Source organism: Platalea leucorodia, assembly GCF_965183815.1.
Source record: "Platalea leucorodia genome assembly, chromosome: 4".
Lineage (NCBI taxonomy): Eukaryota > Metazoa > Chordata > Aves > Pelecaniformes > Threskiornithidae > Platalea > Platalea leucorodia.
This window is the reverse complement of record NC_138826.1, coordinates 53,862,857-53,890,212: the sequence shown is the minus strand read 5'-3', so window position 1 is coordinate 53,890,212 and position 27,356 is coordinate 53,862,857. Positions and strand designations below refer to the sequence as shown.

The 27,356-nt window shown below is 42.8% G+C and overlaps 1 protein-coding gene across 1 annotated transcript in view; it reads left to right on the top strand.

The window, feature by feature from the left end:
* Positions 1-27,356, top strand: part of ST8SIA1 (ST8 alpha-N-acetyl-neuraminide alpha-2,8-sialyltransferase 1) — a gene marked incomplete at both ends in the record, with an annotated part of 130,243 nt that overhangs the window by 19,601 nt on the left and 83,286 nt on the right. The window contains one exon of the mRNA XM_082310643.1: positions 14,406-14,550. Coding sequence (XP_082166769.1) covers positions 14,406-14,550 — 145 coding nt within the window. The remainder of the gene's footprint in view (positions 1-14,405; positions 14,551-27,356) is intronic.

The window sequence follows — 27,356 nt, the reverse complement described above, 5'->3', positions numbered from 1 at the left end:
GTGCATTCCTGATTTATTCCCAGCAGCACAGAGCACAGCGCAGCAAACTAGTTAGATTAGGATAGACTCAAACATGGTTCCTGTCTCCTCACCTCTTCTTTTTCACTGCCAAGCAACTGCCTGGTTTCTACTTCTGCTGCTTCTTCTGTGCCAGTTTAGGCAACCTCGCCACTCCCAAGCCCCCAAAACCAAACCCAGACCACTGAACATTGTGGTGTGTTGTGAAACTCCACGTTTGCAGTGAGTGCTGCCAAATATCACTCGTTTAATGGTAATGGCAAAATAGTGTGCAATGAGTCGGGAGCTGGAGGTGCAAATACGTGATGACCTTGATGGCCGAAGCCATTTGGATCGTGCTGAGGACTGCTTCAGAGCCCTGACAAGATGTAGTGATGCGCCTGTGAAATTCTGGGAGCTTTGGAAATGTGAGTTACGGAAACTGCTTTCAGCGCCATGTGAATATTTGTCCTGAAAGGCCACGTTTATGTTCCCTGGTTACACTGGCAAATTCTTTCTAGCTGGTTGGGGAAAGTGTTCAGGGGAATCCTGCCAGCTCCTCTTACGGTCTGGAATAGCTCAGATGATAAGCCTCTGCATGTACTTTGCAAGCAGCAATTGACTAATAGAAATGCAGGGTACAGGTTTAGAGGAAACACGGAGTGCTTAGGTCCAGGCTACTTAAGTCTGACCCAGGAAATTCCCCATGTTTTATACACCCTGGAATCAAAGTGTATAGTTGTGGTGGTGAACAGTGAATTGGTGCCGTGAGTCTTGCCGAAGGGACTTGGCTCAGGTTAGGTTGCCAGTGAAGGAGTGGTGTGGCTCAGAAATGAGCTGATGTGGGTGGAAAGTGGGAAAATGTCTATTGGACTCTTCCATACCTCCTGTTAGATACTAGCTAGGTTACTTTGCAGTAGTGAGCATTGGTGAGAGTGGGGGTCTGAGCACATTTTAAGTAATCACAAGAGGCGTTTTACATAGAGTTGTCAGTAAGTTGGCAGCACTGTTGAGAGCAAATGGCAAAAATTTACTTCTTCATCAGCATTTTATCCTTTCTAATAAGGTGCTAGAGGGAGTAAGGTATACGGCAGTTTTTGTTACTGAGATGTGCTCAGAAAGGAAAAAAAAAAAAAAAGACTTTCCTGTGATTGTGTTTGTATTGTCTAGGCCAGGGGATAAGCAGCAGATTTTAATGCTGTGTGGTCACCTATAGATATAGCAGATTGAGGTTTATCACACTTACTTTAACTAAAGGTATATTTCTCTCTTAGCAGGAGGAAACTATAGTAGGAGTACTATAAGTAATGAGCAGGCAGAGGTACTTGCAGATACTGAGAGTTCTCTTCTGCCTTAGATACCTATGTTAGGGTAGGGTAAGTGTGCTGTTGACTGTGGAAAGTCTAGATGACCAATGTAAAATAGGTGCCTAACTGTGCGGTGGCTGGGCTTTGGTGGCGTGAGCATCTTAGGAACAACACTGAAACTTGAGGCACGCCAGTAGACTGTTACATGAGTGCAAAATGGGGCTTCAACCACTAAGTGCTCCTGCATTGCGAATCAATTAATACAACGCATAGCTGTCACTCAGCCACCGAGAATGGAAGTAGGAGAGTTGCAAAAAGAAATCCTGTGGTCCAGAAACAGGCTTAGCATTTGCTTCTGCTTTTGCTTTATCATACCAGAGTCCCGGTTCTGCAGTATACACTGATGATCATCAATAAACTTGATTTTTTTTTTTGCTGGGCCTACAGAGAGCAAGCTGTGAAGACAGAGAGGGTACACTGCCTCTTGTTCCTGGGACAGGTGTTTGGAGATGACTGGTGAAAGCATCTCAGCTGACCTTCCCTGTAAGAACAGACTCATTTCCACTTAGAGCTAGTGAGATTCTTTCTGATTGCAGTAAATCTGTAAGGCAATAGCCAGAATTCAAATATGATGGAGTGAAAGATGAGTGCAAGATGATTGCCATTTAACTTTTTTCCTCTGGCTTCACCAGAGGAAAAGAGACTTAAAAAGACTTGGAATTGGAGCTTCTAATGAAGAGACTTTCCAAATTGAATGTGCCTTTATTTTAATCCACTTACTGCATTTAGCAAAGTATTTGCATCAATGAAACTGATTTTATAGCACCTAGTACGCAGTCAAGATTTAAAACACGTTAGCAAAACTGCTTCAAAAATGAAGCTTGTAACCACAAAGCGCGGAAATGCAATTTCAAGGTATGTTTCAGGTAAATGGCTCTGTTTTAATCTGTGATAATTTTACCATTCATTTTCATCTGTTAGAAGCCATCTGTCAGCACACAGAAGGATCACTGAACTCAGTTCAGAAATATCTCTGGACACTTGGCCAACTGATCATCAGCTGTTTTCAAAAGTGATGTTGATGGTTGCAGCAACTCGGGCTGTAAGTGAAGTCCAGCGTCAGTGCTTGACAGTGCATTAAATCATGGCTTTCATCCAAAATTGGACTATTACAGCTTAACTGGTGTATAATTCTGGGTACACAGGGGCAACAAAGAATGCACAGTTTTGTCAATGTCCTTTTCAAGAAAGCTAAAGCAAGGCATTATTTGGCATTTATTGGATTCCCCTCCCCGCTCTCGGCCAGTAGGAAATGTGATAAAATGTGATATATATGACTGGAATCTCAATCATAATCCACCCCCTTTATGAAATTTGTCTCACTGGCTAATTTCATCCAAATTAGACGGAATAATAGAAGTCTTAAGGGTAGTCAGTTCCGACAAGTTTCATGAAACACAGCAGCTGGATAGAAGAGAGATCAAAACTGAGGTTTCCTATTTTGTTTGGCCTCCTGTTTGGCTGATCAGCCCGTCCTGCTAGCTGGCAGGGCATCAGATGGATGCTTCCCAACCAGGCACAACTCGCTCTGTCTGCTAAACAACTGAGAGTTATGAGATGTGGGAAGCTGTTTCTGAAAAGTGAGAGAAACAAGTTTCTCTTCGAAACAATGCTTCCTTCAGTTGTAGATGTATTCGTATGTCTTTCATGGGTTAAAGCTGCCTTCCCAAATGTGCAGCTTCATATGCCTTTGAAAATATATTGCTCATTCATGCCTGTTCACGTGATACTTTTACATATTCTTGTCTCTATCACATATACAGGCAACAGCTGCCTGGTTACCTACAGTTTTTGCATCAAAAAGCACTAAGACTGACCAGTGGAGGATTATTCCTCTCCTCTTCGTTTCTGTGGTCTCTGTTTTTAGGCATTTCAAGATGTTTAAATCTGTGTAATGGAGGAATTTTTTTTTTTTTTCCCTGGCCAGTTCACGTTCTATGGAGGGGCATGACTTTAACTGCCCAAATTAGTAAAAAGCTCCCTACGGATTTCCTTGGATTGGAACGTGGGGGCACTTTTGTGAGGAGCATTGTATAACACTTACAGGGCTTTTATCTGGGTTGCAGAAGCAGGTGGAGAAGTCACTGTAGTGTGATAATTGACTGCTTAGATCTAGGTGGTATGTATCATCACTCCAGATATTACAAGCTCAAATGTAAGATTAGAGCTGCTCGATTTATTTTTAGTGAATCTCCTTCTCCTGGAAGAATACAGCCATCCAGTGCCCTTGTTGAAGCTGAATATTTCTTTGTACTCGTAGCGGCGCAAAGCAAGCAGCAATTTTGCTGAAAGGAACAAGGGAGTTGGTAAGAACAACGCATTTTTCCCCCCTTGGAGCAGCACCGTCATGTGTTTTAACTTCCTGTCTCAGTGGATGGTTCTGCTGTTTTGCAAGACAGCAATTCATTAATTTCACTTCATCTCTGTGAAAGCTGCTCTCCTCCTGCCAGGTTTACAAGATCAAAAAAAAGAAGAATAGCAAATGAAGCAATTAATCTGTTCCCCCTGCCCAACTCCCCTTTGCCTCTGAATTCTCTCTGACAAAAGTACCAGTTCGTGCAGTTGTGCCATCTCATCTTTCTGACAGGCTTTCTAGGGTCTGGAGCAGCAGGTCTGGCTTCGTGGATTGAAATTAAATTACCAAACGTAGATGTCTCCATCTAAGGTAGTTGTTCTCTTTATGGTCATTGGAGAGGAAATAGGTGTCCGTTTAGTTTGAGATGAATCACACCCTAAAAGAAGCTATCTCTGCTACAAAGAAGCCTCAAAGTGACTTGGATACAGGTGTTTACATTTCAAATACTGTAAATGAAGCGAGATGAACCCTGTGTCGTCCCTGGGATGGGCCCTCAAACACAACATTTAGGGGCTGGTGGTGGTGGCATTGGCAAAGCAAAGGAGCAGTCTGGTGCAGTGCCAGTGAATTCCAGCATCATGTGAGGTCACTGCTCTTGAGCTGCTGGCCACTGCCCAGAAACCATCAGCTCATGCTCAAATTCATCGCCTCTCCAGGGAATGTGGCTGTTCCTCACAGTTCCTAGGTTAGATGAGGAGTCACTGCTGCTGTCTCCCCTGGATGTTGTTGGGGTTTCATTGGGAACAATACGGACAACTCGGAGGCATCCTGCATTCCAGTGGATTTTACTGCATGAGTAATAAAGCAGCGCGACAGTGCTGGTTTTGCCATTGCAAGTCACAACTTGTGGTGGTTTCCTTATATACAGCTCTTTATACATCTGGTATGAGAGTCTTAGCAAAACTTCCTCTGACCGAATACTGGAATTCATACTCTGTAATTCATACGTTATAATTCATACATTATAATTTGTGTTTCAAAGCTTATAAGCAGGCTTTGTGCATAGCAGTTTGAAGCAACTTTGCATGAATCAAAATGTATTTTCTCTGAAAAGAGGCTAACAACTGTGTGTTTCAATAGCTTTCCAGATGAAATCTGCTCAGTTTGTAAGTAAAAGAATTGGCAGGAGAAAAGGTAAACTCAAGGCTAGTCAGATGTTCAGGTAGACTTCTGTTCACTGCCTTCTTCTAGTTCATGAACATTGTTCAATAACAAAGATAGTCCCTGGCAAATTTTGGCCTCAGCTGTACTTCTGCAGTCTAAATGTTGCACAGTTCAGTCCTCCTTTGCACTTGCAATATTAATGAAGGTATGGAAAAAAATTATGTGATGCTATTAAAAGAATCATGTCTGTTTACAGTGGTAGAAAAGTATATCCTTTCAATTACTTTTCTTAAAATGCAGGGTTTTGATCAAAGAGGGAATGCATAATCAACTGAAGTAACTGCCTATCTTTATCACACTGCCTGAAATTTGAGTTTAAATTCAAAGGAGAATCTGATAGAGATTAAATAATCTGAAATCATCTGAAGATTCACATTGAGCTGAGCCACAGTTCAATTTTGAGAGAACAGAATTTAGGCAAGTTTGGGGAGTTACAAGGTGCGCCATGTAATACTGTTGCTACTGCTGTCTTCTGAAAACAGACTTAAGATCCTTGAAATTTTAAGCACTAAGTCTGTCTTTGTTTGGAAGGAGGGTAGAAGAAAACAAAACATTTTCTGTGATACTCTGAACGTTTCTGGAAAAAAGATACCACATGTACATTTCAAAAAAAAAAAAAAAGAGTTGGACAAAATCAGTCACAGAGTAGGATGATAGGCTGCAATGGCTGACAGCTCAGATTTTGCCTACTACAAGGCAGCAGGGTTTGTTTGTATCGGGCCGGGATAGCAAGGATAGCGTAGCCCAACACACAGGAGAAAAAAGCAGTTTTGTATTTCTTTTGCAGTCTGGAAAACAGAACTGCTAACTATACTGCGTGGGTGGCACCAAATGTTTTGTTCAGTGATTTTAAAATAAATAGCGAAAACCCAAAGATACAATATTCTCAAGTTAAATAAAATACTTTGTTTCCCTTTTGGGCACCTCAAAAAGACGTGGAAGAAAGTTCTAAAGGAAAAGATACTGATGATGCAGAAATGATGGAAGTGCTTGATTTCATAATTTCCCCCCTAAACTATTAATTTGGCAATTTGTAGCAAATTATCCAATGGTTTATAGGTAAAATGTCTTATTCTTACTTTAAAAAGTCACATACAGCTCTACTGCTGAGCTTATGAAGGTGGTTTTCATGAACTGTCCTTATTCTGGGAAGTACCTATGGTCTCTGCAACCTCTTTCCTTGCATGCTGGTTGCAGCGCCAGGCAGTTCAGTACATGATCTGCTCTGCCTGTCACCTTTTTATTGTCCTCATACCTTGCCTCTCTTGAGGAAGATGGGGGAAATATTACATGATCCTTGTAAAGTCCAGGCACCAGGAATTGCTGCAGGGGGCATTGAAATAGGCTGAAAGTTTCACAACAAGAAACAACATAATAATAAATGTGAGGAGAAAAACTGTCATGACTTTAGTCTTCATAGAATCTTACTGTTTTGCAGAAAACTTGGCTGGGAAGTAGATCAGATTATCTCTCTGTTCTGCTCTGTGATGTCCACTCTTTTTCATATTTCTTTTTCATTGCATTTAGACCTATTCCTCAAGGTTAGGTAACTGGGGGATTTTCAGAAATGAACCTGTGCAGAGCAATGTATTCTGGATTTAGATGTTGGTTTTGGCAAAGGTCTTAATTTTAGTTAGAGCTTAAACTAGTACTGCTTTCCCAAAAAAACAATTTGGTATGCTTTTGTGAATAAAAGAGCATTTGCATTGGCTGTTCTCTTATTCTTTTGGTACTTGTCCATGATGTTCTTAGGAGGGCAATTTTAAGATCCTATTCCTGAATAGTTGTGCTGAGGGTAGTTTTAAATTTCATCTCAGGTGGGGTGGAGTCTGCTATAGAGAGGAGTGGTGCCAAAATACTTGACAAGGCTGAAGCCAGTTTGGGTTTTGATGTGAAGGAGGAAGACCATGTGGCTCTGTGTTGTGTTGGACACTTGGAGTTCATTCAGTGCGTCCCTTAGCATCTGGTGGTAGCAGAAAGGTGACAGCCTCTTCCCTCCGTCTCCCTAGTGAATTCATAGTGGTTACTCGTGTTCTACCCACAGCTTTGGTACAGGGGCAGTTAGGTGTTTGAAGCAAGAGTTTGATGTGTGTGATATCTGCCCTGATAAGAACATTACGTTCCACTTTCAGTTTCCTTATACTTGCTGGCTTCTGCCCTGCCTCAGGTGCAGGCTAGCATGCCTTGAACTCCTTGCATAGTAGCACAGTTTAAACACCGTGAAAACCTCAAAGCCTCAGTGACTTCTTCAAGCTAACCCCCAGTTAAAAATATTATATTGAGCTCTTTGGGAAAGAGAAATTCAATGTGTGTGACCAAACCCAACTAAGGATGTTTTCACAGAATATTCAGAAGCCAAATGCCAGCTGCAGCTACAAGCTCATGCGACCACACTCATTGTAATTGAATCAGTGATTTTACTGTTATTGAATGGCTTCTGTAGCCTTCTGTAGAGCCATAAAATTCTCAGGCTGCCAGCTTGGAGCAAAAAATGGCCACAAGTATAGCCATTATGTGGCTATATGAGAGGACTCTTTTATAGCTGTAAGCATTAGCTACTGCCTACTGTTGGAGATGGGATATGGGGCTAGATTTTTTTTTTTTTTATGTTCTTGGATGGTAATGATCATTGGATGGATGAATTCAGGATGTTGTTTGGGTGTGAACTTGCTCAGATGATTAATTCTTGATTCTCTGCGTTTCTTTTAATCAGTGATCTGCAAGACAACATTAAAATATTGTTGATAAATTTTTCAGGTGAGAAAAGGAGCAGGGCAGCAACTGATCCAGGGGACAGGCCCAGGAGACAGAGCAGCCAGGGTTTCCTGCTAAGCTTCCTAATTTTCAACAGAGCCATATGTGAAATCTCACATTTAGCAAACCAGAGTGCAGGTTGCAGTTACAGATGGATGTCCTCATCCTGGGAAGCATTGGCAGCGAAAAGAGTGCTAAATAGTTAATCAGTTAAATGTGCTTTAGCCTTGGACGTGGGATGCATGGGTAATAACAGAGAGGTCATTTTGTCCCTGTAGCTGGCAGGGGGTGACTACCCTAGAAATATTATTTCCAGGCTTAGAATATTTAGAAGTGGATTTTGAAAAAGAGAGAATAGCCACAGGAATGATGGAAGGCGTAAAAAACTTTGTTCAAAGTGAGAAATTCAGGAAACTCCACAGCTTTTCCACTCATCAGAGGGGAGGCTGAAATTTGAGAAGCCAGGGATCTCTGAAGGGAGGGGAGAAAAAATAATGAAAAAAATCAGCGAACACCTGAAGTGCCAAAATTTCAAACTCTAAACTGGGTGCAAATTTGCTAAGGCAAGATTTTAACCATTAAACAACAATTGTGGTTTCTCCCCTGCCACCAAAACTTCTTGCAAGAACATGTGGATGTATTATTCTTAGGGAAACATTACGCTGAAGACCTAATTTAGAGAATTTCAGGATTAGATTTTGAGACTCATAGTGTTGGAGGTGGTCAGACTAGAAGTGTTTCAGAGCCACTATCGATATTAATCCCTGAAGTATTTCCGATGGGGATGTTGGCCCAGGGTCCCTTAAGTGTGCATGTGCTGGGAAATAGGTGTTGATTTAGTTGAGTAGGTCCTCCTGCCTCTACTGGGGGATACGTAGATGGAAGCAATTAAGCAATTGCACTGAAATGGAGCTGTGCAAATGTCCCCTAATAAACTTAAGCAACCACCTGTACTCTGGATTTTAGCAGTGCCACAAATCCCTGGCTGTGAGCGAAGGCCTGGTGGTTTTGGCTTGACACTAGCTGAAACTCCAAAGGTAGATTCATTTTTTTCTCTGAGTGTTCAGATTCATTTGATCCCAAAGCAAAATGTGGGAAGTTGAGGCGAATGTGAACTGCAATGTAAAGAAAGGAGGTTTATGTCAGACCAAATGCTGCAGCCTTGTACTGTCAGCTCCTGGCTCCATTTTGTAGTCACTGGATGTAGGCTAGAATGATACCAGCTAAATCCAGGCAGCCGAGCAGAGTCTGACTGAAGCAATTGGTTGACCAATTATTTTTATCTCAAACTTGAACCTGAACCTCAGTCATTATTTTAATGCTGCCATTAAAGCCAAACGGTAATGAAACAGTAATAATAAGTTTCGTGTTACAATTTTTGAGCAGTGGTTGAATCAGTGCCGTTGTTCAGCGTGGGGACTGCTGGCACTTGCTAGGACCTGCAGAGCAGCGTCAAGCTGTAGCCTTTCCTGCCCTCTCCCCCTCCCGTGCGTGCAGCATCATCCTTCCTGGGGCACTGCTCTGCAGAGCTGGATGGGGTCCTCTTCAGTGCAAGGTTCAGCAAGTGTGTGTGTGTGGGGGGGATTTGCTATAAAACTGCTATCCCCTTGGGGCAGAAAAAGGGGTGTTGGTAGTGTTACCAGTGTCAGGGCACCAGTAGGCCTTAATAGCCCTGACCAGCCTCACCTGGGACCCTCACCCCTGCACCCCATATGCCACGCCATGCCACGCACCCTCTGCCCGTCGCTCCATTTAAGATCAGGCGTAAGCCTTCAGTCCTCCTTCATGAAGCTGCCCTCCTGTTGCTGCTGCCTGACAAGCGGCTCCCCATCAGCCTCATCTTTTCCTCACTGATGTACTACATCCCCCTTGCATGGGTTTAAAAGCTAAAATTTGAGAGGAAGAATTTTGCTCCCCCTCCCTTGCACAGTGGTGGCGGCGCTTACGTGCTTCACGTAGTGCAGCATCACAAGGCAGGCGTGGCAAAGAGAGCTGGAGAAGTGGTGGTGTGCTGGGGAGGCAGGACCTGCTCCACCTGTGGAGAAGAGATAGCTACAGGGCTGTAACCTCCTGGCTGACAACCCGTGCTGTGGAATTGCCCATTTCTGCTTTTAGATGTTATATTTGCCAGTTTTAAGCCATTTGGGATGCTTGAACTAGCTACTGAGTCATTATTGGCTGGGACTCGAGTCAAACCCAGGGTGAGATTAAGCATTAACTGGCTGCAAACTGAAACCAAACTGAAAAGTTCATTAACTTCAGATGAAGAATAAGTAGTTTGGGATTTTTATGCAAGCTCTTTTACTCTCTTTAGGTTTAGACTTTGCAAGGAGGTGTGGCTTCCTCTCTGCTTTTAGGTGGAGGAGGGTGCACCTTAGCCCTTTGGTCAGCAGTGGGCTTTTGAGGCAAATCTCCCGATTGACCCCCGTTACTGCAGTTCAGTAATGCACTCAATGTGCTACAGCCGCTCCCAGGCTCTTTGTGGAATCAGACCAGAGTTAGTCTGCAGTAAATCCCATGAAAATAAGGTAATGTGGATGCAGGATCCTTGGCACCAACTATTTCACTCAGCTTCTTTCAGTGTGCAATGTCTGCTGGTATAACCTCAGCAAAGTATACCGTGGGGATACGGCTGACATCTCAAAACTGCTGCTCAGCTCCCGCCTTGTGCACAGGTTGCTGCTTGAGTTGATGTGCAGAGCCACTTCAGCACTAATGCTGCCTTGTACTTAATGACCTGCTTCGTGCCCAATTCTGGCTGAAATCTTAGAAGCCTGAAGTGAGATTCTCAAATGACTTTTCTCCTGCTTCTCTCGCAAGTAGGGATTTGTCCCTTAAGTGCTCTCAGATCTGAGGGCCCCCAGTGCCTTTTCAGTACCAATATTCAAGTTGTTTAATTCCTCTCATACACAGGTCTCCTCTGAATTGGAGATAACTTTGAGTCAAAGGTATATTATTTATGTCCTGTGAGTGAAGGAATGCTTGCAGTGAATTGAAATCCTTGGCTAAAAGCTGCTGCAGTTTTGCAAATTCTGTCATAACATTTTAGCTGTACATTTTAATGAAGCTCAGCAAATCAGTTCAGACTCCCTGATCCTGCAAAGTACCTTGCTTTAGGTTTGCTTTTGAATCTGTTCTGCTTTTTAATGCACGTTTTCCTATGGAGCTTTTCTCACTTCGTAATTCTGGGATTTGGATCAGAACGAGAGACTGAATAATGTGAGACTTTTACTAATTATTCTTTTCTGATGGAAAGCACGTGTGAGCGCACAAGATTTTTGTGCTAATACACGCAGATGCATACTTGAACTAGTGACCTGCCTGTCTGTGGACCTTCCAGGAGCACCTACTGCTTTTCATAATAGTTTTATTAATGAAGGATTCAATGGGAACCAGAAGAATGCATTTGGGGGGAGGGGAAAGAGTAGGTATATATATCTGGTCTAATAGATGGGGGGGACGGGGGAATCCTACAAAGAGCTGTTCCTTAGCTCATCAGTTTACCCTGGCTAAGGAAAGATTCGTTAATATAAAACATTCCCTAGATACTTTTCCACTGAGTTATCTGCTATTTTTGTGCTTCTTGCTTGGACCAGACTTCCAGAGAAGGTATGAGTTGCAGGATTTCACTTGGAAATTTTAATTTTGTTATACAGTTGTATAATAAACAACTATATGTAGAGTTGAGGCTCCAGCTAATCTTGGATTACCTTATGCTTTCTTGAAAAAGTTGCCATGGGGGTAGAAAATACAAAGAAAAGGAGGGGAAAGATAGGCAAAAATTATTTTCTTTCCACTTGACAGAGAAAGAAATAATTTTCCAAAGGCTGCAAACTGGAGTTTGTGGACAGCCAGAAAAATCGCCACTCTCATATCTTTTATTTGGAACAATATTCCATGCCTGTCTTGAACTGTTTTGCAAAGGTTATGTGGTGAGAGATTTCAAATTTCCTCTAGTTTGATTTTCACAGTTCTATGATGAAGGCTTTATCTGGGCATCAGTAGGAGCATGATGTGAAGCCTCTGTGGTGGGTATAGGTAGACCCATTGGTGTTTCTAGGAATGGAAATTGCCATTCTGGCTAACACATCGCTCTGTTCTGCTCAGGGGGAGACAAACCAGCTCTGCAACGAGCAGCCTAAGGGAAAACAGTTCCAGAGTCACAGAACTGCTGAGGTGGGAAGGGACCTCGAACGATCACCTGGTCCAGCCTTTCATGGGAAATGGAGCCTAGATGAGATTATCTGGCACCTTGTCCAATTGCATCTTGAAAACCTCCAGCAACTGGGACTCCACCACATCCCTGGGGAAGTTGTTCCAGGGAATGATTGTTCTCACTGTAAAAAATTTCTTTCTTATATCAAGATGAAACCTCTCCCAGTGCAACTTGTCCCCATTGCCCCTTGTCTTCTCCATGTGGCTCCTTGTGAAGAGAAAACCTCCATCCTCTTTGTAACTGCCCTTCAAGTACTGGAAAACTGTGATGAGGTCTCCCCTGAGTCTTGTCTTCTCCAGGGAGAAAAGACCTAACCTCTTAAGTCCTTCCTCACAGGGCAGGTTTTCCAGCCCTTTGATCATCGTCACGGCCCTCCTTTTGACCCTCTCCGGTCTGTCTGCATCTTTCTTGAATTGCAGGGTCTAGAACTGGACACAGTTTTGTCCCAGACTTCATTCATTTGGGGTTTACTTACGCACCTGAGCACAGTGATTTACATCTTTTCTGAAATGCTTATTTATACAGATGGAGGAGTTCAGGTGTTTATGGAGAAAGCACGCGGAAAAAAGATCGTGTTCGTAGCACTTCAGTCTGAGCAGCAGCTCGCTCTGTGGTCGTGAGCCCTGTGCCCTCACAGTGTAAGGTCTGGGTATGTGGTGGATCTGCAGTGCAGCACTGTGGGGTAAAATGGACAAAATATCGACATTTTGAGCCGTGAAGCACCCTGTCATAAGCTTCTGATTGAGTCTTCATAAAAATTGCTCACCTCTGTGGCTGCCTGTGGGGACAGAGGGGCTGCTCAGCCTGTTACCGGGGGAGAGCTTACCTTGCAGCTCTTCATAGAAGCTGACTCTTGACTTTCAACAAAATGTGATATCCAGTTACCTTGTGTAATTTGCTTCCTTTTAACAGTTTAATCTGCCTGCATGTCATGTGCAAAGGCTACTCTCAAGTACCTGTTTTAGGAGAGGAGTGGACCTCCTGCCCTCAATCCAGCTTCCCCGCGCTTGCCTCCTTGCTGTCCCTTGAGAGCCTTCCTCCACGCGAGGAAGTGTCCCAGGGGCCCGGGGTATCCGTGGGGGCAGCGCTGCCCTGGAGCTGAACCAGAGCAAATCACTGAACTTCCCCAGCGGGGAAGGCTACCCAATAGCACCGACACCCCTACGTTTTCTGTTTGCCATGCAACATTTTCAAGCTGTTTCCAGTTCTGCTAAGATTACAACAAATCCACTCTATGGCTTTCATCAAATTTTCAGTTGAAGTATGTACGGCAATTAGTATTCACATGGTTGCAGAAAACTATTAACTTACGGCAAAATCAATTTTTGATAGGGGAAAATATTGATTTTTTTTTTTTTTAATATCAATTTTTAGAGAAGACAAGTAGTGGTAAACCTTTAAAAATGCTAAAAAATTTAAACATTTCTGTGAATGACTTCATGGTTTTGAATAAAGTTTCCTCTTTCACAGAGGAGAACAGCGATATCAAGCATTTTAGTAGTCACTAATAACTGATGTTTTTCTGCCTGCCACTTGCAGCTCTTATGCAGCCACTGGAAATGGCATCAGCCTCTTTAGGATTCCCTGTAAAATAAATGACAAATGTATATAATAATATATTAATATACTGTAATGGCATAATTCTGCAATGTATATTTTACATACATCTATTACATATAAGAACTAATATGAGTGTCACCCTTCCTATAGAGAGCTTCTCCCATGCGGGCTTTGGAAAGATAGAATATTCCTGCCCTGCAGATGTCTAGAGCTTTTCATCATTCTGTATTTTAGGATATTAATTGCCGAGTTTACTGTGGTACAGAATTTTTGCTCAATACAACCTTCAACCACCCCACCAGCTCTCAAATTTCTATTCAAGCTGAGTAATAAGTATTTTGGGGAAATGAATGTATAAGAGGATATGCAGTTTCAGCGAGGAAACAAGAAGTATAATATCTACTATATATATATGTGTGTGTGTGTATCATACTGGGATGACTCAAGCTGGACTTCAGTTAGAAGGCAGGCTCTGATACTGCTGTGAATGTAGCACAAGGGTATTTAGTAACTGGAGAGAGATGCCAAATTTTTCCATACTTAAGTTATGTAACTGTGGGGTTTTAGGAGGCCTGCTCTTCGTGTGTAAGGCTTGGTACTGAATTTTCATATACCTTGGATTTAATTTTCAAAGGAGCTTCTCTGATTTCTATATGTGTTGGAGACTAGTATTTTATTAATTAGAATGGGTTGTAAAGGATGGAGTTTCTTTTGCTGAATCTTGGTTCTATTTTTATGCCACTTGAAAGTGAATGGAGGTTTAAATTTTTTACTGTGTATTTCTAAGATTTTCTGAAATAAAATCAGGTTTTCTGGCCCTTCTGTAAGTAAAAACAAGTCACCTACGGTTCATCCGCTGGCTGGGAAGATGAATGGCGTGCTTTGGAGCATCTGAGAGCAGCAGGATCTCAGGTGTGAGGGGTGGTCATTAGAGAAGACGTGCCGAGGCTCTAATTAATATGGCTCTTTCTCTTTTGGTTGCCTTCACTAGGAAACTGCTGGAAGAATGCTGCGACCCTGGGCAGCTCTTTGCTATGACAAAGCTGAACTCCCCGATGGGAAAGAACCTCTGGTTTGACGGGGAATTTTTATATTCTTTCACTATTGACAATGCAACTTACTCTCTCTTCCCACAGGTTAGTAAACTTTTTATTTTTCTTTTAAGTGTTAATATACTAAATGGTAACGTGGTACAAATGAGTATCAATAGGCTAAACACTCGTCAAGAAATTGTACCTTAATTTTTCAATACAGAACAGTCTCCTCTGCTTTTTTACTTCTGCGTTCTGAAAATCATAAAATGTTTGTATGCCTGTTAATATTTCCATGGCCACTTTTCAGGCGTGCGGCTGTACACAAGGGATGAGATTGGGCGACCCATCTTGATTCTTAAAATGCTAAGTTCTGGCTATTTTAAGAAGGTGATTTCTGCATATCAGTCAGTGATCCTGCTCACTGGGAGCATGATCTCTCATCTAGGATTGCTTCAGTTCAGATCTGTTTAACTAAGATATGACAGTGCTTTGTGTGGAGGTGTCCAAGTTACTTCCAAGTTAATGAAGTTTATTGATGGCAAGCGACGTGAGCCCAATAACAGAAGCCAACAACTTGGCTTTGTCGATTCTTGCTGTGTTTTGAATATTAGAAGTGGTTTGTTGTTGTTCAGCAAAGGTGTTTTGGGTTAAGTGCAGGGTTTTTGAGCACTGGGCATTTGTAATATTGATCTAGGCTTCTTGTATTTTTAATTAATATATGAACTGATGTTAAATAATGAGTTTATTATATTGAATTTTGTATGTGGAAGGAGAGATGTTTTACGTGGCTGCACATTTAAAGAAAGCCAAACATCTGGACGTATTAATTGATTTACATGTTACTTTAGTTTCTCAAATTAAAGGCATAGGTATTTATTAAGCCTTCCCGGTCAGTGTTGAGTCATTCACACTGGGCTTTTCATTTGTTGCTGTTTCAATTAAACATGTAGCAGAGTTCTTACATGTTAAACTCATCCTGCAAATAAAACATCAAAAAGGTTCTTTTTTTTAAAAAAAAGTAGTTTCCAGAACTCAACAACAGACTTAAGACTTCAAATGAGTTTCTTTTAGTGGAGAAAGAGTGAGGGGAAACTGCAGTTCAGGGAAGAGGAGATGGGGACAGCCACTTTCTGTGTTAAGACACCATCCGGAGGAGCAGTGTTACAGCTGTGTCTTGTTTAGGCTGCCAGTCCGCTATCCTGTCACTCGGCTGTGCCTGTTGCAACGAAGCGGTTAATGGACCTCTGCCTCCCTCAGGCTGCTCCCCAGCTGCTGTGTCCCTGCAAGCTCAAGAACCAAGCAGATGCTGACATGTGCATGGCGAGTGTTTTTTCCTGCAGTACAGCTGGAAAGGGGCTGCCCGGCTGGAGTGAATTTCTCTCCCTGCCTTTGAGACTGGTAGAAAGTTTATGGTGTGTCGCAGAGTAGCAGCTGTAAATTTTTTTTATGATGATTAGTATGATTTGTTGCTACAATATTGTACCGCTTATTGGAGAAAACTGAAATCCTTGGCAGAGCTGTTAACTTTGTACTGCACAAAGATACTGGCAGCAACTGCTCAGAATGTGTACATCCTTTCCAACATTTCAGAAAAGCCCCACCTGGGCTGGCACAGGGAGGTCATTATTTTGTGACGGATTTGGGATTTCAGATTTGGTTTTCTTTGGATTAAAACCTAGCACTCTGGCTGGCCACAGTGATCTCCTACTTCCTCTCACAGAAAAAAGCAGAGCACTGGATGGGCTCCTTCAGCGAGGTAAATGCTCGCTTGAGAAGAATCACGGTCTTGGAAACTCCAGTGTTTCCCAGACTCCTAATCCCTATCCTCAAAGTTTTTCAGTTGGCCGGATCGAGAGCACAGATCTGGGAAGCCCTGGAGAGACAAACTGCTGAGGGACAACATCAGCTAAGGAGTTGGGACTTCAGTGTCCCTTAGGCTTGCCAAGCAGCCTGCAAAGAGGATGGCTAGATGCTGTTGTAGGGTTGGTGGTGGAAAAGGTGAATTTTTATGAACAATGCTAGAAAGCAGCTCTAGGACCAGTGCCAGAAATGCTACTCTTTTAATGAATTGACAGGCCGTTCATTTCTGACAAGTGCTACTCACTACTACACCCTCTTTTCTTGCAAGTACCACTGCCTCTAACTTGATGTGTTATTCCTATGTATTTTGCCCAGAGGAATTTTGTAAACCTTTATCAGATGAAATCCTGCTAGGCTTAAAAGCTTAGGAAGATTTATTTGCAGTAAATTCTTAAACGAAGTATTTTTCTACCTCTCTCTTTGTTCCAAGAAAAATACTTGCCTAAATTTTTCAGGCTTCTGCTTTGAAGAATGGTGTCTATAAGCTTGCTAGCAACAGGCAAGTGATTTTTGTGAAGATGAATATTCCTTTCAAAAGTATCCAGAAGCTTAAAACCGCTCATAAAATATGGGTAATACTGTGAAATGCTCAGGGGATGTAACAGGAATGTAAAGGGCTGCAGCTATGTTGATATAATCGAAAAAAAATTTCCTCTTGAATAAATAAAAAAGGTTGTCTCCACATCAATGTGCTGGGCTTAAGCCATTTTGTGCTTGTAGAAGATTTCTCAGTCCTGAACCAGTTATTAACTTATAGGATAAAGTAACTCAAAACTAAATAGGAAACTTGCTATGTTTTATGGCATAGAATAAGCTGGCTATGCATCAATGGAGACTTATACAGAAATAACGTAAGTATGTCAGAACTTAATATGTAAAATGTCAATTATTTTTGAATGTGAACAATACAAAATAGAATAGTTTTTCTTCTGAGTAACCTGTAGGTAAAGTTCTTACAGCTGGTTCAACATTTTCTGATGGAGTGCTTTTCCGATAAAAATGCTATTTCATCAAAATAGAAATTTAGTATCAGTTCATTGGTTTTTCAATTTTTCTTTGAAGTGAAAAGGTTAAAAGGTTTGGTGGTGTTCTGACATTTCATTTTACCATTTTTTGAATGTAACTTCAACTTTTTTTTTAATCATCTCCGTTGCCAGCTTTTTTTTTTTTTTCCCCCTCAGTCTTTGCTTGGTTATATCATAGAATCATGGACTCATAGAATGCTTTGGGATGGAAGGGACCTTTAAAGGCCATCTAGTCCATCCCCCCCTGCAATTGGCAGGGACATCTGCAACTAGATCAGGTTGCTCAGAGCCCCATCCAGCCTGGCCTTGACTGCTTCCAAGGATGGGGCATCTACCGCCTCCCTGGGCAACCTGTTCCAGTGTTTCACAACCCTCATCGTAAAAAATTTCTTCCTTATATCTAGTCTGAATCTACCCTCTTTTAGTTCTAACACCATTACCCCTTGTCCTATCGCTATTGGCCCTGCTAAAAAGTCTGTCTCCATCTTTCTTATAAGCCCCCTTTAAGTACTGAAAGGCCACAATAAGGTCTCCCCGCAGCCTTCTCTTCTCCAGGCTGAACAACCCAAGCTCTTTCAGCCTTTCCTCATAGCAGAGGTGTTCCATCCCTCTGATAATTTTTGTGGCCCTCCTCTAGGCCCTCTCCAGCAGGTCCATGTCCTTCTTATGTTGGGGGCTCCAGAGCTGGACGCAGCACTCCAGGTGGGCTCTCACCAGAGTGGAGTAGAGGGGCAGAATCACCTCCCTCGACCTGCTGGCCATGCTTCTTTTGATGCAGCCCAGGATACGGTTGGCTTTCTGGGCTGCGAGAGCACGTTGCTGGCTCATGTCCAGCTTTTCATCTGTCAATACCCCCAAGTCCTTCTCGGCAGGGCTGCACTCAATCCGTTCATCCCCCAGCCTGTACTGATAACTGGGGATTGTCCCGACCCAGGTGCAGGACCTTGCACTTGGCCTTGTTGAACCTCATGAGGTTCACACAGGCCCATTTTTCCAGCTTGTCCAGGTCCCTCTGGATGGCATCCTGTCCCGCAGGCATGTCAGCTGCACCACTCAGCGTGGTGTCGTCTGCAAACTTGCCGAGGGTGCACTCGATCTCACCGTCTGTATCATTGATGAAGATATTGAACAGCACTGGCCCCAGAACAGACCCCTGAGGGACACCATTCGTCACTGTTCTGCATCTGGACATCGAGCTCTGGATGTGACCATGCAGCCAATTTCTTATCCACCGAACAGTCCACCCATCAAATCCATATCCTTCCAATTTAGAGAGAAGGATATTGTGGGGGACCATGTCAAAAGCCTTACAGAAGTCCAGATAGATGACATCCATAGCTCTTCCCTCATCCACTGATGTAGTTACTCCATCATAGAAGGCCACTAGGTTGGTCAGGCAGGACTTGCCCTTGGTGAAGCCGTGCTGGCTGTCTCGAATCACGTCCCTGTCCTCCATATGCCTTAGCATAGCTTCTAGGAGGATCTGTTCCATGATCTTCCCAGGCACAGAGGTGAGGCTGACAGGTCGGTAGTTCCCAGGGTCCTCCTTTTTACCCTTTTTAAAAATGGCTGCCATATTTCCCTTTTTCCAGTTCCTAGGGACTTCACGTGACTGCCACGACTTTTCAAATGTCATGGAGAGTGGCTTAGCCATCAACCAGTTCCCTCAGGACTCTGGGATGCGCCTCGTCAGGACCCATAGACTTATGTATGTTCAGGTTCCTCAGGTGGTTGCGAACCTGATCTTCTCTTACAGTGGGAGGACCTCTGCCTCCCTGATCCCTGTCAAATGGCCCATTGACTTGGGAGGTGTGAGGAGAGAGGTTGCCAGTGAAGACTGAGGCAAAGAAGTTGTTGAGTACCTCAGCCTTCTCCTCATCTATTGTTACCAGCTCACCACTTCTGCTCATCAGGGGGGTACACTTTCTTTAACTCTCCTCCTCCTTTTATTTCTTTTAAGTTTTTGATTGGCCAAGGGAGAAATTTACAAAAGAAAAAAGCTTTTATGTGGAAATAGTCATTTAGTGTTTCATTTCAGTTTACGAGAACAAAATTTGAAGTTGCACAGTTTTGCACGAACCAACAATTCCAGCTGCTGGAAGTGGCTCCTCTTATTTCTCCCCTTCTCTCAGTGTCATTTTCCCTCTGATTTCTAGAATTAAATTTTTTTGAAACAGACATTAAATATTACACAGACTGCATCATCTTTCCCATCCTGGAGAGAAAGTGCTGGTGGCTCATTGTCAATATCTAATGGTCAGGAGAAGACGTGGGGCAGGACGTCGCTCATCACAGAAGATGGCCTAACGTGCAGTGAGGGCAAGCATCCCACCTGCATCTTATCTGCCAACACATACTACAGTGGCCTTGGCTGAAGGTGTCGGATAATGGAGTGTAATTTCAATTAAATCCAGACATTTCTTGACAGCAGCTTTGTTGTATTACTTGCTGTGATCTACAGCATTATTTCCCACTCTTAGGAGAAAAAATGTAGAGTCTGCATATAACTGTAGGTGTAGTTTAATAATAACAATGAGAGGTTATTCCTACTGCATACCTACTGCTTTTCTAAAGCTTTTCATGTAGACTGGAAGTTTCAATATTAGCCAGTAATTTTGGTACGTATCTGGGGGCACTGAGAGTTCAGAGATGCAGGTGACCCTACTACAGTCGAGATCAGCGGCATGGTTGGATAAACCTCTGAATAGCCAGGCTGCCGTGTCTCAGGTTGACCACTAAGGGCCATGGGTAACTTGTAAATGTAATTTCCTCTCCATTGTGGCCCAACTATTACACAGAAGAAGAAACTGTGTATTGGTGAGCGTTCAGGAGTCCTGTCCCTGGCAGGACAGAGACATACACCTTCCTTGCTCTTCAGCCTGGAAGTGTAGCCGTGCAGCTCTGGTCCTGTTGCGTCGTATCGAGGCACGGCAGAGGGCATGACTAGCATTTTCCACCCTTTACTGTCTGACTAGAGTGGAAGAAACCAGGCTTCCATATATTCCTGCAGTAATTTTTAGATGCCATGAGTAAACGTGATGTAACCACATGAATAGCTGGGTTGTAACTCAAAGCCATGTGAGAGAAGCGTGAACTAACACTCATCTGCTTTTGAGTTAGAGAAGAAACCAAGCCCCAGTTGCAAACGTTTTCTGAAATAATTTTGCACTCCTTCCTGTCTTTTATTTTTTCAGAGTTTCAAAAGCAAATATCATACTGTCTTTACCATTACAGGAAAAAACCTCTCACCTCAGTATTTAGCTGTTTATGCAAATAATTCATTTTTCTTGCTTGTTGGCAAAGCTTATAGTAAGGAAGAACTGAGGTGAATTTCTGAGGTCTTCTTTCCCCTTCTCCCCAAAGGTTAAAGAAATAGTTAAATCAAATAGAACTTTTCACTCTGCCATGTAAAGTATTATTTTGGAGGGTAAGGGGGTGAATACATTTCAAAAGAAATTTCAAATGTTAAGCTTCAACTTTTTATATCTGGCACAGTAAAATAACTCATTGAAATTTTTTCAGGTTTTATTGTATTTCACCTGAAGCAGTTAGACACAGTTGGTACCAGTAAATTATTTCAAATTACTAAAATATGATTCCCCAGTTGCTCAAATCCCTTCTACGGTTTCGCCTGCAAAATGCTGTCAGCTAGAAGAATGGCTACTTGCAGTGAGCTTCTCATGAATAGTCATCACAAATGGTGTTTGAGAAATCCAAAGGAAATAGCTTCAAGCCACAAATAAATTCGGGAAAGCCGGCAGCTGCTTCTGGATACCTTGTGATCAGGAGAAAGGCAATATTTTTCAAATTATTAATTAGAGTTTAAATTCTTGTCCTTAATATAAAGGCAGGGAAAAATACAGTCTCTCTACTTGTAAGTGTAAGAAAGATAGAGACATTCTCTGACATTTTCTGGGTTATCAAGGTGAATGTTGTGTTGGGTGACAGTGAATGATTTCACAATTGTGCTATGTGATTCGTGGTTTTTATTCAGGGTACCTGTTAGATTCTGGGAGCTTGTTGAATTTTTCTTGGTTGCTCACAACATTCCTCATTTGGCCAGAGATTTTATCCTGTCCTTCTCTGATGCTGGCACTTGTACTGTGTCAAAGCACATTCTCTGGTCTTACAGTTGGAGCCCGCAGCTAGTAGAATAATTTATAATTAATTCAGGGAAATAATTAGGATTTGGAAAGGGAGTTCAGTGTAGAGTCTGCGGGCTTTTCCCCTTTTTGCATGACGATGATTACAGGAAAAACCTACTCATCCTGAGGAAGAAAATGGCAGTTTGATTCAGGTAAAAGGCGAGGTCTAGGAGCAGCAGGTACCGGGAAGGGTTAGGTGGGAGCGCGGCTGCTGCGCAGACCCAGGGTGGAACGTGGAGCTACGGCTGTATAAGGAATGTGAACCCCGTTAAGAGGACAGTGTTAACTTGCTTAGGGCAAACACTGTATGTTGTTCGGCCTGATTTTAGACCCAGATGATTCAAAAATTGCGTATGAAATGGGAAACCACCTGAAGTGAAGGGGGCTAGGATTTGATAGACTGCAGTGTTGCCAAGAGGCATGAAATTATTGCCTTTGGTGTTGACTTTGGAAGCGCTCTGTTAATTTTTGCTACCAATCTAACTTACAGAAGTACTCTGTTCTCAGTCAAGCTCTGTAATTAATAGCTGCTTGGAGAAATATATTGAAATATTGGCTGTCATACATGTCCTGATTTTTTTCTCTTGATGGCTTGGGTAGGGGCATGAAGTGCCTGCAGACCTAACATTATTGAGCAACTCTTACATTTACTTCCATTTGTTCTACTGTCTAAATAGTACCTCCCTGACTTCTTTTGAGTAGTATTTGATTAGGATTTGGGGGAATTTCTTGGTGCTGTCCCTTTTCTTTTCTTCCCCCTTTTTTTTTCCTTCTCCCCCCCCCCCCCCCCCAGTATACTGCAAACTATGCATGCAGACTATGTTCTTGATTGGCGCTACATATATTTATTGAAAATGAAAATGGAATAAACATTAATTACTGCAAACATGGAAAACATATTGTATATTAAAAGGCAAAGAGGTAGTTACATCTTGTGAAGTGACATCTGCATGTTAGGAATGCAATTATAAAGAGGTCTTCTGAATTATTCAAGTAATTGTGTCATATAGTGCCTTTCGTAAACTGGGATATGAAATAATATCTGTAGAGACCTGACAAATTGTACTCTTTTGGAGCATGAGTCTTCCTTTCAGTCCTGGATAATCTCTAGCCATTGGCATCAGAGTGATTGAGATAAAAAAATCTGGCTTAATATTTAGTTAAGTGAAACCCCTACCCTCGCTTTGATTGCATACTGACTAATTAAGAACCGTGTAATTGGACCATTTTGTGCAGCCTGTTTGCAAAGCTGGAATAGGGCATCATCTGTTCTGTCTGGTCAATTAAGCAAAAGCCATAGTCCATCTGAAACTATTTTTCCATTTTCCATTTGAAAATAAAATTTATGCTAAAAAGACTGAGATGCAATGTGTATAGTTTGAAGTAATTAACTAGAGGATGGGCAACACGCTCTTGTTGAAGTGAGTTAAAACAGACCAAGGAGTGGCTTTCTGTCCCTGTTGACCATCGGATGCGTGCTTTGGTCTCTCTGGGCTTGCTAAAATGTCTTCGGCCAAGCTGTTTAGCCAGGCTGTCTTGGTGAGCCTGATTTTCTGGAGTTTATCTGCAATAACACACATGCCAAATTGGCTTTGTCTCAGTCAGTGCAAATACATAAATAGACAGTGACCTTTCCAAATGTAACAGAGAGGAAGGGAAGGAAAGGACTAGATCTGGCTGCAAAGTGTCAGTTTGGCCCGCAGGCAAAGAGAGAGGAATGGCTGCCCGAACTCAGCGTTTCTATTTCAAATCTAAAGTGACTGAGCGTCAATCACTCTCTTTCCTAGGTAACACAGGAGCTGATCCAAGGACACACTAGTGCCTTTGCCAGACAGACCCTCATGCCCTTGGGCATTAAAAAAATCCCACAGATCAATCCCATCCCTGTTTGGGATTTTGGGGATATGAGGGTGTGGAAGAGCAAGTGTGGTCCAGCTTCTGCTTTGTTATGGATACTGAGCAGTACTAAAAGAAGTATAAAACCCTATGGGATTGTTGTGGAGCCACCTAAGACAGAAGGGACATGGGGTATTTTCAAGAGGATAACTCAGCCATGAGGGTGGTGCAACTTGGAGTGATCTTTATATTTGGAAAGCGCTTCAAAGAGCACATTGATTCATTTTTATTGGTACCCAGGGCTGTACAGCGACTGACTAGTAAAATGCGAGCCTGTGCATGGAGGAGCCGCGGAGGCTGACGAGGCCACGGCAGGGCTGGGAGGGCAGGCGAGGCTGAGGGCTGCGGCGGTGGCGTGCTGTCTCGGGGAGCGAGGGGACGCTGCGGAAGGGCTTCTGCTGGCAGAGGCAGGGAGGATCTCCCAGCCCTGCACACTAGCGCACGCTTCTACTTATTAGCTGCAGAACCAAAAATTTCTACCTCAGGTAACGTTTTTGGTGGTACCTAGAAGTCACCGTTACAGGGAAAGCGATGTTATGCTGTGGGCTTGTAAAGCACAGAGCAAAAAGGCTGTTCTGAACCCAAAGAGCAAGCGGGCAGCACGGGCAAAGACGGCCAGAGAGGCTGTACTACTGCCCGGGCAATTTTATGGGCTTTTTAGACAATGTTCGTCTGCTTTACGGGGACATAAAGTTGCTGCTTTATAAGGAAGAAATGTTGTAAGCAGAAGAAGAATTAAAGGAAGTGGTCACAGATGAGGAGCTACAGGAATAGCGAACTTCTGATGGCTAGGAGTAACTACAGGGCATATGAGCTGCCCGGCTGAGGATATAAAAATAGAAATAAGAGGTGGTTCTAGTCTGCCCAAAGGCAACACAGTTAGATTTGTTTTGTTTGTTTTATTGTGGCTTTATATAACTAATAAGATGCTAAAAGGGGGTTCTTTCTCCATGCAGGGGTTTTCCTGGCAGTGAACTTGTTTATATACCAAGACTTCCACCTACAGGTGCAATGAGACTTTTGCTTCTTTGGAAGTCAATGTCTAAATCTTGAGTAAGCTTTATCCTTTATATCCTGACCACCTGTTAACCTTTCTTATTATTTATGAATTTTATTTTTAAGAGTAATCTTGTTCAGTTTATAGACTTTCTACTGTATATGTGACTATACATTTGAATTATTCAGTGATCAGATTGCATTACATTAGTTTGCTGTATTCAGTAGTTAGCTTTTTTGATGAGATACTTCTAAAATAGGCTTAATACCAGTAGTGGCTTATTTGAGGCTTAGGTTTGGTTGCATTTCATGCCTGGCACTTACCACCTGGCAGAAGAATGAGTAGAAATTGATGAAATATTACATACTTCTGTTTTTCATACAGTTGTTGGGTTTCTTGGTATGGCTCGTGTAAACTGTACTGGAGTGTGGCAGGATGTCAGATTATGTTTGGAAAGTATTTCACCTCCAGCAAAGACGTAGCCTCCCTCTTCTTCCAGGTATTCATAAGTACAGGTGGAAGCATGTCTTAGCAGAGTCTGCAGGCTTGAATAAAGTTGAGGAAGGTTACACCACTCCAGAAGCTATTAAGAAGGGGTAGCACGGTTACAAATCTTGTAGGAGGATTATATAGTGACTTTCAAAAGATCCTTTATGTCTTTTTGCTTAGGGGGGAGTGTAAGCCCAGCTTTACATTTAATGAGAAATCTGCTGCCTTACAGTTCAGGAATTGACTTACGTAGCCAGGCATGGTTGATTTAGAGTCCTTATAACCTGATATGGCATGGAGGGGAAGGGCTGTGGTTCTCTTCTGGAACAACTTTTATCATCTGAATGGCTCCCATGAGGCAGGCATTGGCTTCCAAATGACATTTTGGATGTTGGGAAAATAACACAGTAGTGGTTTTCTCACCTCAGGATGCACCAGGTGAATCCTGTGATGCTGGATGTGCAGGTGAAATGCTGTTTAACTTGCTGTTGCTCAGATCAAGAATTCAGGCTGTTTCTCCCTTCTTGATCAACAGAGCTTGATGCTTTTTCAGAGTTTTTAGGGAGAAATTTGACAATTAAATCTGTGCTTCTGATTGTCTACTGGCCAATAACTACCGATCTGAGGTGACTGTTTTGCGTGTGGTGGCTAAAGGGGTAGTCTGTAGTGGGAGGCAAAGGCAAGATAACTGAAAGCACTGGTGTCTTTCCCACTGAAATGAGTCAGGATATGACATTTAACAGCCTTGTCAATCTGGACTTGTGTAATGTAACTATGAATCCCAAATGCAGAAAGAAATAGTTCTTTCTAGTGTGGAGATGGTGTCTTTTTTTTTCTTCTTTTTTTATTTATTTTTTGAAGACTGTCTTAGACACTTCTGCGAACCGTGGGCATTTGGGGCTGGTGACAGTTGGCAGTGGTAGTCCACGTATGTTGTGGAGAAGAGCAGCTTGCATATATGCATACCTGGGTTCGCAGGTGATTTGAAGGAGACATACTTAAGCCCAAAACCATGGCTTAGGCTTGCTGGCTTGAGTCCAGTCCATCAATCCCAGGAAGATCGCTGCAGGCATTCACAGGATATTTTCCTGTAGGGTACATTATTGCCAGCACGATTCTGCACACCGTCCTGAGTGAGCCCTTGACCTATAAGCTGAAAGTCAGTTACAAAATCCCGTGAGCAGGGTTAGGGTGGACGTTCAAGGTTCCTGCGTGCCAGCATGGTGGCTGCAGTAGAGCTACCTGAATATTGCCTCATGGAAGCTCAGTCTTCAATGACTGTGTTTTTCTCAGTGTAAAATGTACTGGACTAATGGTCTCCAATTTCAGAAGGTTCAGATGAAAGACACTGGGTTCCAGATGATCATTTGACCAGGGGGAAATTATCTGAGTTATATCCCAAATATTAGCTCTGTGGTGTTTTCTAGGAACTCCCAAGTCATGCAGGTGCGTTTGGATACCTTCATTCTCTGGCATGGGAATTGCATGATAGGTGAAGAACAAAAATTATACATGCCGGGGGGGGGGGGGGGGGTGGGGGCTGGCTTTTCCTTTTGCCCTGGGAATGTGCCTTTATTAGGAAGGGGACAGAGAAGTTTTCTTTATGAGTAAATCATCTTTAGTGTGGAGGAGTAAAGTTTGTGATCTGAATAAGCCTGATGTGAAACAGCTCTTGGAAGTCAATTCTCGTAATGATAGTGTAGCACCCTTCTCCACCTACTACTGCCCTGACTAGTCTTCCTCGCACAAGAGCTATATGACTAAGTGTGAACAGATGAAGTGCATAATTCCTGACATCCTGTGCTTGAAAAGTGTGGGCTTAGGGTTTTATTTTAAGACAAGGTCTATATTAATAGAACAATTTAAGCACAGGTGTATTACACTGAAATGTGAGTGTGTTGCTGTCTTATGCTGATGGGGCTATCTAGTCAGCCATTCGGTCAGATAGGGATAAATACACTATGTAATGCCGATAGGCCAATTTCTCATGTGTATAACATCTCCTTACTTATGGTTTTATGGGGTGTGACGGGAATCTCTGCAACCTATTAAGCCCCATGATAATGAGGCTTTCCTACAGCAACTGAAGGAAAGAAGTCAGTGCGGTGAAGGTGACAGTGGTGACACTAACGTTACTGCAACCATCGGTGTTATGCACGGGCAGGCGGCTCCCTCAGAGATCCCTCCTCACTCACCTTTACTGTACCATCTCACTCATTTTGTTGTATCTAGTTAAGTATATGCCGTAGATAGCTGCAAATGTATGCTGGGGAATGCTTAGCAGCCACGCACAGTGATTGGGAGTATGCTTGTTAGCTCCATCCTCTACCTGCTCTAGTTGGGCAAGAAGCACCAGGTATAAAAGAACAAGGGCTTTGGTTGTTTCCCCTCAATTGAATGACAGCAAACCAAAATCAACAACATCAAGCCTATTTTCACATTGTTCTTTTCGCACTCAGAAGGCTGCACAAAGAGGCACATTGAATCACAGCACAT